The sequence below is a fragment of the Ascaphus truei genome, unplaced genomic scaffold (genome assembly GCF_040206685.1).
Source record: "Ascaphus truei isolate aAscTru1 unplaced genomic scaffold, aAscTru1.hap1 HAP1_SCAFFOLD_3107, whole genome shotgun sequence".
Classification (NCBI taxonomy): Eukaryota; Metazoa; Chordata; class Amphibia; order Anura; family Ascaphidae; genus Ascaphus; species Ascaphus truei.
This window is the reverse complement of record NW_027456079.1, coordinates 15,126-25,745: the sequence shown is the minus strand read 5'-3', so window position 1 is coordinate 25,745 and position 10,620 is coordinate 15,126. Positions and strand designations below refer to the sequence as shown.

The 10,620-nt window shown below is 40.5% G+C and overlaps 1 protein-coding gene across 1 annotated transcript; it reads left to right on the top strand.

Moving 5' to 3' along the window:
* Positions 1 to 1,914: 1,914 nt before the first annotated feature.
* LOC142483236 (SH3 domain-binding protein 2-like) lies at positions 1,915 to 9,349 on the top strand. Its single transcript, XM_075583298.1, has 5 exons — positions 1,915 to 2,092; positions 3,106 to 3,161; positions 3,932 to 4,010; positions 4,560 to 4,619; positions 5,593 to 9,349. Exons 3-5 carry the CDS (start codon positions 3,933 to 3,935, stop codon positions 5,728 to 5,730), a joined length of 276 nt encoding a protein of 91 aa, XP_075439413.1. The 5' UTR covers positions 1,915 to 2,092; positions 3,106 to 3,161; position 3,932; the 3' UTR covers positions 5,731 to 9,349.
* The last annotated feature ends 1,271 nt before the right edge of the window (positions 9,350 to 10,620 follow it).

The window sequence follows — 10,620 nt, the reverse complement described above, 5'->3', positions numbered from 1 at the left end:
GGTATACAACGCGTGATATGTTCGAATAACGGCCGCTGCATCTGTAGTAGTCATTTATTTGTATGCAGCTGTTGGTCTGCTCTTTACACTACATAGTACAGTAGTCAAGTGGAGTGTGTCACTGCCCTAAATAGCTTAATCGGATATAGTTCAGTACTTGAGGCATTAGAAGGTCACATTGCACCATTCAGCTATATCTTAGTTTTCTCTGTAGGGGGTTACTCCTGTCACCGCACTCTGGGTGGATTTACATTATTTTCATGTCCTTCTTGGAGGACTTGGGCAAGAGGTTCTACCACACTGTCTCTCTCTCTACTTTTCTAGTTCTATACATTGTTTTGGATAACACCATCCATGTGGTCAGTGCCATCTTTCATTATTTTGAGGGAGATTGAGTGCACTGCAATTAGGGACTTCTCTGAGATTCTCTTTTGGCTCTCATTTTTGTACCCGATCTATATTTCCCTTAGGTGCAACCGATCCCTTTAGTGTTCACGTTACCCTTGTGTTTATAGGTGGAGCGAGTAGCTATTTTAGGTTTTGCCACATCTACATAGCTATTGCCTGCTTCACGGCCAGAGAACCCACAACATACTGTACAGGCATACCCCGGTTTAAGGACACTCACTTTAAGTACACTCGCAAGTAAGGACATATCGCCCAATAGGCAAACGGCAGCTCGCGCTGAACAGCAATACCTGCTCCCTACCTGTACCTAAGCTGTGTGCAAGCGGGGAGACTATAGAGCCTGTTACAAATGTGTTATTTATCAGTTATGCACGTATATGACAATTGCAGTACAGTACATGCATCGATAAGTGGTGAAAAGGTAGTGATTCACTTTAAGTACATTTTCACTTTACATACATGTTCCGGTCTCATTGCGTATGTTAATGCGGGGTATGCCTGTATTAGCTTGCAGTGCCTCAGTTTGGATGAGTGGCAGGAGCTTCCCTGTGTATGAAACTGGGGTTGGCAGCAGGATGCCCTGAGTATGTCTCAGAATAAAGGTAAGGAATAATGCCCCAATTATGAATGACGGGCAGGAGGTTTCCCTCTCGATTGAGCGAGGGTTCCTGCTACCAACCTTGACATACAGTTTACACAGGGAAATCTCCTGTCTCGCACTTATGCTCAGACCGTTCCTGCTTATTACTTAATTTCTCATGCTTGAGAAATAATATGCAGATATATATCGATACACTCCTACTATCACACCTGCAAAGGATAAAATGTGTTACTTCTCCGTAACATTATCCTCTCCCGTCTGTATTATTGTAACATACTGCTAACAGGCCTTCCTGCTTCACAACTTTCTCCCCTGCAATCTATCCAAAATTCTGCTGCTAGAATTAAGTTCACTTTCTCCCAAAACAGTCTCTGCTTATCTCCTCCTTAAATCCCTCTCCTGACTTCCCATCAAGTTTCAGATCACCTACATAAAATTCTCCTCCTTATCTAAAAGGCTCTCCTCTCATCTGCTACTCCTTACATATCAGGTTTGATCTCTTGTTATGCCCCTGCCTGTCTCCTTTCTACCCCTTTTACCTCTACTGCTCTCTCTTGCCTTACACCTTTTTTCCCCTCACTGCCCCTTACCTGTGGAACTCCCTCACACTCTGTATACATCAAGCACCTCCTCGCCACCTTCAAATCAAACCTTAAAACTCAACTCTTAAATTAAGCATTTCATTAGCCTAGAATCATGGCTATTGTCCCACATCCACAGTCACTGCTACCAACCACTGTGGCCAAGCACTGCATCTACTGCACTTATTCTTTCACCTGCTGTCACTGTAAGTCTCCTAACATACCACTTAGATTGTAAGCTCTCTGGCGCAGGGATTTCCTTTCCTATGGTTGGATTTTGTTTGTTGTTGGACTTATTGTATTATCATTCCATGTACTGTATTGTCTCTTGTACAATGCTTGTCATTATCAGTTCTACAGTATATTTCAGTTCTGATGTGCTCTTTCTAGGAGGTCACCACCCGATGGCCAGAGTTTCCGAAGTTGTGGAGTGGAGCTGCCAGTTTGCCCTGCAAAGCCGAGTTTAAGTAAAGAAGACAGTGATGAAGATGACTATGAAACAGTAAGAGTCTGCACTGCAAATTGTTATCCCCAAAGCAAATTAAAATCCATGTCCCTACTAAAAATAAAATAACTTCCTCTTCCCCTTTTGCAACGCATCAGAAATATTTGCTTTGTTTTGCCATGCAATGCTTTCCTGGCGCCGCTGGCAGTGAAAGGATTAGAGTGAGAGGTGATAGGGTTGCCAGGTGGCTTCTCCAAAAGTAATGGACACAATGGTGAAAGGTGCGACGCGCTGGAGACCAACACCCCTCTCTCACCTCTCTTCTCCATGCTGTTTCATCCTCTCCTTACCCCCCCCCCCCCCGCCCCCCAAGGCTCCTGACACCTCCTCTTGATTCGCTGCATTACCCAGCAACAGCCAATCAGGGTGTAGGAAGCTGCCCAGCCCCCTAGCCACGGTCCTGCTCTCTCCCTGCTCGGGGAAATCCCATAGCCTCATGCAGTCGGTTCACAATGTCCAGAGAGGTAATAGAAGACACATGCATGTCCAGTATTGCCTCTCATTTTTTACTGGACAGAGTGTCCCAATACAGGACAGTCCGGTTCAATACTGGACACCTGGCAACCCTACGAGGTGACCTATTATCATTTCAATAATATCAATATCAAGGCGCTGAAGCAGGACCTGCGCTATTATTCCAAGGCAATGGTCTTCAGTGGAATTCTATAGTTCTGCAGACATTGCCAAAGATTCCATGAGCACAATCCGGTAGTGGCTGATATTTTCCAGTTGCAAGAATTTCTTAATGGTTGAACACTCCATGTTCTAAGGCAGGAGTGGCCAACTCCATTCCTCGACGGCCACCAACAGGTCTGTTTTTAAGGATATCCCAGCTTCCGCACACAGCTGACTCAGTCTTATACCTGTGCGGAAGCAGGGATATCCTTAAAACCTGACCTGTTGAGGTGTCTTGAGGGCTGGAGTTGAGAGTCCCTGATGAAATGTGTTATTTAAGGAAGATGGATAAATAATTTGTTGTAAATAATCATTGATTGTAACTTTATTTTCAGGTTCCCTTACCTGCCAGTGTATTTATTGATACCAATGAATCTTTAGATGTTGAAAGGTAATTTATATAATGTTGTGCTCACATTTAGCAAGTTAGTATGTTTTTTTTTTTCTAGTTTGCCTAACAAAAGTTGCAGGTTTTTCCCAAGTTGAGTGGATTTATGTGTTTCGTTGTTGAAAGATATACAAATTAAATGAAACGCTTAAGGCTAAACCGTAACTTTAATTGGTAAGGCTGCAACCCAATGGTCCATTGCAGGTTAACACACCGGATCCGGCATTAGCTACCTTTCAAGTCAATAGCAGTTAACGCAGGATTCCCCACTGAGACTAAAAGGGCATCCCTCGTCATTCCTGCGGGGCCTTTCCTTAACTTCCTTTGACATTACTAAGTGGGGGAACGTTCCTCAAAAATAACGGTACTGTCTGGGATAGAACAGCATGCCCTCACTTTAAAGAGAGAGCCAAAACCTATAAGAATAAGACAAGCTGGGGATTCTGGGAGAGATAAAGCAGCTATAGTCTCTTTGGTACAGTAGCAATCCTTAAAACTAAAATTAGCAGATTTTTGGAAAAACGCTTACAGTAGGTTAGTATTTGTGCAGTCACTCTTGCGATATTTTGTAGCTCAAAGCTGATTTTGGGTAGGACTGCACCTTTGAATATTGTGTCTACTGTACTAAAGTGTCCAGGGATACTCCATGTTACTATAGATGTCAGCACATTCATTTTTAAGGAGATATAGCTAGATATGCGCAGCTTGCAGATGGAATGACATTGTGGTCACGTTTGATGCTGGAGATAAGTAAGAGTATTGTTATGTTTCAGAATGTTCAAAGCCATGAATTCCGACGGAAGTCCCAAGGACGGACTGTTCGGCATTAGGAATTCTTCAAAGGCAGGAAAGGTAAAATTTCCTCAATATATTAAATTTTACTGTACATTCCGCTCCTAATTTTAGATTGTGCAGATATTTCTTCCCATTTCCTGTGGGAGAGATATCTGGGTCACAGTGCAGAGAAATTTAAATAAGCTATTTTAAGGGGGGGGCGGGGGGGCAAGTCCTAATGTTTGTTTGTTACAGAAGTTTTGAAATATCGATGTGAAATAATTCTTGGGGATTCTTAAAAATGGATGGCATTTTTTTAAGAACTGTCCTAACTAGTCCCTAACAAACAAGTACAGTATGTTTTGCTCTGAAAACTGTGACAAACATTTTCAATTCTGAAAGCAATGTTAAAACTATGCGGAGGAGTTACACTGCTGAATGCTTTCCTGCAGGAGAATTTAAATATAAACGTATCATTCTTGGCACGATTGCACTTTCAGTAAAGTAAGGAGAACAACTGTCTGGAATGGTCTGACTTACTGTGAAGAAATACAAAAGAGCTCAGTGAAGATCTTCACAATTGTAGTATTGCTTTATTAAAATAATATTGCTGTATTTTCCTTGAAGGTTTTGGTTGTATGGGACAAGCTCGCTGACAAGTTAAGGAACTACAGAATTTTTGAGAAGGTTAGTAGAAATTCTGAACACATAAAATGTACTGGAGATGTCTGCAGAGTCACAATTAACATTTTAGTGAAGCAGATGCATTAATTAAAACACTTTTCATATCATGGTTCAGTAACATGTTATGATGATGTGACCAAAGTGATTGTAATATTTAATTGTGAATCATTAGAACTCACTGTGTATTAAAGCCAGAAGCATCTGAAATGCCCTTTGTACTGCAGGGACCACCACATCCTTACAGGCTTAGAATGCAGTGGAAGACCAAGTGGTCCATCATAAACAAACATATTTCTACGACTCAAGTTAAGCATTACATCCCCAAATAATCTGAATTTGACATTAAGGGCCATTTTACCAAGTTGTACAATGCTATAAGAGGCCTTTCGGTACCTGAAGACCCATTGAGATGAATGAGGTGAAAGGTGTCTTCTGGAACCAATAGGTGTCTAATGGCAAAGCAACATTTAGTGAATATGTGCCATATTTTGTTTTTCTTAAATGGTATGTACTGTTTAGATAAAAAGGTCTCATACTATTTAACTATTCACTTATTTTGGGACCGTTTCAACTGGCCTAAACAAGATCACCCACTCAAATGAGTACAATGTCTACCATAGTGCAATTCAGCTCTTCTCCCACTTCTAGCTTGTTCTTTCATTTTCATTTGTCTGTAAACACGTCACGGTAACCCTCAACTTCTCCATTCTCAAAAAAATGTTCTAGTATTCAACATCCTCTTTTTTTTCCCCCCATTTGTTATCTCATTCCCATCCTCCCTTTTCAATCATTTACTATTTCTGTGTCCCGCCAAGAAAATCTCTCTGTAACATACATACTGTATTCCTACTCGTCTCATTCCGAAGATATTATTGAAGGAAATCTGCAATAGTTATTGGAATGCGAAAAAAAAATTTACACATAGAAGACATTTAAATAAGGAAGTAATTCTCAGTAACCTTTCATTTTCTCATAGGATTCCAACGTTTACCTTGAGGGAGAGCAAATGTTTCGAGATTTTGGAACTTTGGTTGAACACTACTATAGCAATACATTGCCTAGCCACGAGAGTCTGCTTCTTCAACATGCATACGGTTGCGTAACTCCAAGGTGACACAACCTTGAAGAATCATGTCCTGTTCATAAATTGGTTCCCCCATTTTAAACCCTGGAAACATCATACTTTTTGTCAAAGACAGCGTGTCTTGTTCATCTTTTATATGTTCAGCTGGTGCAGACATGGGCTAGGTTTGCTGAGCGTTTGTGACGTGGTAAAACATCTCAGCATTACAATATGTTAACGTCAAACGGGACTTCTCTCCTGAGTTCCTTGTTCATGCAATGAAGACTAGATCAAAAGTGCAACTGTAAGCTCATGATAAAAGGACCACACACGGAAGCAAGCGACCAATGTTAAAAATGTCATTTTCATTCCAGTTGTGGAATGAAATATTCCAAATTTTCTCCTGAGATATATAAAAAAAATTATGTGTTCATCCTATGAAAAATAGTGATTTTTTTCTGTAGCGGGGGAAAACTTTTCTTTTTCCCCGCAAGTATATGGAAGGCAACATGCTCTTGTCTGCACCCCACAGGCAGGTCTGCACTTCAAGCACTAGTTCTCTGTCTCCACACAAAAAGAGAAACAATTGACACATGGTGTTTTGTTTTGTTGCTGTCTGAACTTGAAAACTGACCTTTCATTAGCAAGAGGGACTCACTTTATTGAATATACTCCCCTTTCATTATTTTTTACTAATGAAAATATTTATAATGTTTCCACTGCTTTCCCAGCGTGATACAAAGTAAAACAATGAATGTCCCTTTGTGTTCCTCTCAAGAGTTTGCAATGATAGCTGGCACTTTAAGTCCTCGTATTAACCACATATTCTGATATTATTTATCTGCCTACTTAGTATATATTTTTTATTAAAATGACTCTATTATGGGTTTGTGGAACAAACATGTTTTACCTAATGCATTTTGTTTACATGCTACATATACGGTCATATAGGATGTTTACTTCCTATGTAGACATATGTGATTTATTCATGACCTGGAGTGAGTAAGGCCGTGATTATACCAAAAGTGGCAGGCGGCGGCGGCGCACTGCGTGGCTCAAAAACAAAATAGCAAGAAGACAATTAAAATGAACATACCTAGCGCTCCGCCTGGAACTGCAGAGCGGCAGACAGGAGAACAGACTTGAGAATTTGTTCTTGGCAAGCGAGGGTCACGTGAGCGGTTCACCAATGAGGGCGAACCGCTAGCCTAAAAGTGCAAAGGGAGGAGGAGGGCAGGAGACACGTAAACACAAACATACTGTAGAGGAATCGCTGCATTTCAATGAGTAGAACAATCTCTTTCATACGCTCCCCGACCACAGATTACAATGCTGTATAAGGTTTGTCTCTTATGCTGTTTTTGTTGTTTCAAAGCACATGCAATAGATCATTTGCAAACAAATGTGCTTTGTATAACAGGACATAATATACCTTATTTAAAAAAAAACACGCCATTCTGAATATTAATGGTGGATGGTGCATAAGCTCCTCGGTGTCACAGGGCTGGCCCTTCCTGCACTGATGAAGTTAAAATAGATCTGCCACTAACTTTCAAACATCCTCAGCATTTAAACATACCCAATTGTGCTGATTTGAATATCTTTCTGCACAATCTGGCAATTATCAACCGAACCATGGTGTAGATTTTGTGATACATTTGAACACATTGCCATCTGCTGTTTAGATCTACAGTTCCACTTAACACAGACATCCTTTTTAATATATTGCCTCGTAAATGTAATTATCAGTACTTTCTGTTCCAGAGAAATAATAACATGTTTAATATACTAATCAGAATATTTGACAGTCCTACTTTAACCCCCCTGGTGCTGGAAGGTAAGGCAAGCGGTATGTCGCAGGCTATTTTAGTACAGAATAAAATTAAATTGAGTTTGAGGGATCTATCAAGCTCCCTAAAAACGCGTCGGCACCAAATGTAAGAATATTGTGAATCAAGTGTTATATATTTCATGCAGGTTGTAAGTCAAATGAGTTGGAAGAAGATAGCTGATGCTAATAAAGTGACGGGTATAGAATTTTGTACATGGCAATATACTATGTTGGAAAAACTCTCCCTCATCCACACATGGTGAAGAAAAAAACCTTGATATAAAGCTCAAAATGCTTCTTTTAGTATAAATAGAAAAAAAAATGACTGTAAAAAGAGCATTTTCATCTTTTGAAACACCACCCTCAGGAATTCAATTAATTATTTTTTCCCTTTATGTTAGCATTGGGGTGGCGGTAGGATTTTATTTACAGACTATTTATATAGACATCCCAGTTATGATAACTGCCTCGTGGGTTTATCAGATTAATGGTCCAACCATATTTGAAATGCCATAATGCACCTTCCAGCATCGGAAACACCTTATGACCCATTCTTCCGAACGAGAAGCCTATTATGAAATACCACTGCTTAATAAATATGGACTTCTATGTGTCGGGTACTGACTTTAAACGTTAAGATATTTTATACACTACAAGTTTCACCTACATGGACGGGTGAATTTTTAGGGACACGTGTAAGGGCAAAGGTTTGTGCAACACCGGTAGATGTTATGCCAGATTATTGGAGCATGTTTGCCCTTAAGTTATGTAGATGTGGCCAAAAGTTTTGTTATCAGCAGATCTACAGATATGCCAAAATTGTGAAATGAGAGCTACTTGTGTAAATTGTAGATTAATATTTTTATACTGTATATTGCAATACATATATATATTTCCTGGCACAATTAATCCCTGGTCTGTCTAATGCTTTGTTGATAAAATACCTTGCCCATAGTCGCATTCCTGTTTCTTGATTACTTTATTAGAGAATTTCTCACGTAATATAATACAAGGGGGGTTTTTCCCCTCCATGTTGGTATTCTTCTCTCAGCTAACTGGATATGTTACCTGTAGTGTCTGTGTGCCTCAGCACTGGCTTCCCTTCACTGTTGAGAGTGGGATGGAGACAGCGGTCAGGTTTGGATCACATCTGTAACAGAAGCAGAGAGGTTATGTACTCGGTAATGGAGTTTTTTACATCAACAATCCAGGTGTTTGATGTTCTATGTCAGGAGTGGCCAACTCCAGTCCTCACGGGCCACCAACTGGTCCGGGTTTAAGGATATCCCTGCTTCAGCACAGGTGGCTCAAGCAGAGGCTCTAATTGAGCCACCTGTGCTGAAGCAGGGATATCCTTAAAACCTGACCTGTTGGTGGGCCTGTGCGGACTGGAGTTGGCCACTCCTACTCTATGTGCAGGAATACAAAATTCCAATTTGGGGTGTTCCCCTCCATCATTTTCTGCTTGAAAGTCAATCTCTTGAATAAAGGCAGCACCGGTGCTACATTTCTATTTCCTCTTACGGTCAGGAAGCCAACTAATGTCAGTTGCCAATGCAGTTAGTGTTACCATGTTTAAAACTTTCATTGTTTTGGTGTTTTACCGTTTAGATGCTGCAGGGAACAGTGCACAGTAGACTGGCCTCCAGCATTTAAATGGTTAATGAGGGATAACGAAAAACACAGCAAATATAAAGTTAACACAGTCGACTGTAAGATAAAGCTTCCATGTCTCATACTGTACATTATCTGTATTCTAAATGACTGTAAAATGTAAAATGTTGTTCCAGTTGTAAAATATGTGAATGTATACAATTGATTAAAAATACTGTAGAGAAATCGAATCTCCCAAAATTCTGTTTATTTATTTTAAAACCGTTTTTCAAATAAATGTATTTATGAAGTGATTTCAAACTGAGAACAAATAAGGTAGGAGACACACTGTAACACTTCTTTGATCTATGTTCATGGTGACACAAAAATGCACGGATTTTGAACACTAATCCCACTTTGCTAAACCTCTTATTGTGACAAAGGTTCAAACAGATTTTATAGGGGGGCTATGTATTAGAATAATGGAAGGCGTTACCCCAAACATAATACATTTGTTAAACAAGGGTCTTACACTACATGAAGTTAATTAGATAGTGGTGTTTACGCCGAGTCAGACTTAGGAAGGTAATGCATCCAGACACAGAATGTTATGTATATCTTTATATAGCGCGTTACAATACACGTGACATAATATAACACAATGGGAATAAGCGCTTCAGACAAAACAATGGAAAAAGGAGTCCCTGCCCCGAAGAGCTTACAATCTAAGTGGTAAGTGGGGAGAACTTAGAGACAGTAGGAGGGTGTTCTGGTAAGTGCATGAGTTGTATAGTATCAGCCAGCGGAGCTACGCATATGTTTCTTTAAAGAGGTGTGTTTTAAGAAAGGTCCTAAAGGTGGAGAGCGAGGGTGTCAGTCATAGTGAGGGGAAGGGCATTCTAGGGGTGTGGGGCGGTAAGTGAGAGGTTCTAGGGGGAGGAGAGGGCTTTAGATACAAAAGGGGTAGACAGAAGACCTCCTTAAGCAGCATGCAAGAGCTGAGCAGGTGTATACCGAGAAATTAAAGCTGAGAGGTAAGGAATGGCAGAAGAGTGTATAGCCTTAAAAGTGAGGAAGAGAATTTTGTAAGTAATGGGGGATTTAATAGGAAGTCAGGAGAAGGATTTCAGCAGGAGAGACGCAGAGACAGATTTAGTAGAGAATAAAGTTATTCTAGCAGCAGCGTTTAGGATAGATTGTAGGGGAGACAGGTGAGGGGCAGGAAGGCCGGACAGTAGGTTACAATAGTTGAGACGGGAGTGAATGAGGGAATGTTTTAGTTAAAACAGTGGAGCAACAGAGAAGAGGGTGTATCTGCAATATTACAGAGGAAAAAAACGGTTTAAGTTGCATTGTGAATGTGAGAGGAGTCAAATGTGAGACAAAGGCAGTGTGCTTGTGATACTGGGTGTATGATAGTGTTGCCAACAGCAATGTAGAAGGGTCCAGGTTTGGGAGAAAGTATGAGGAGCTCTGTCATTGACATGTTAAGTTTGAATCGGCGGAGATCCATCCAG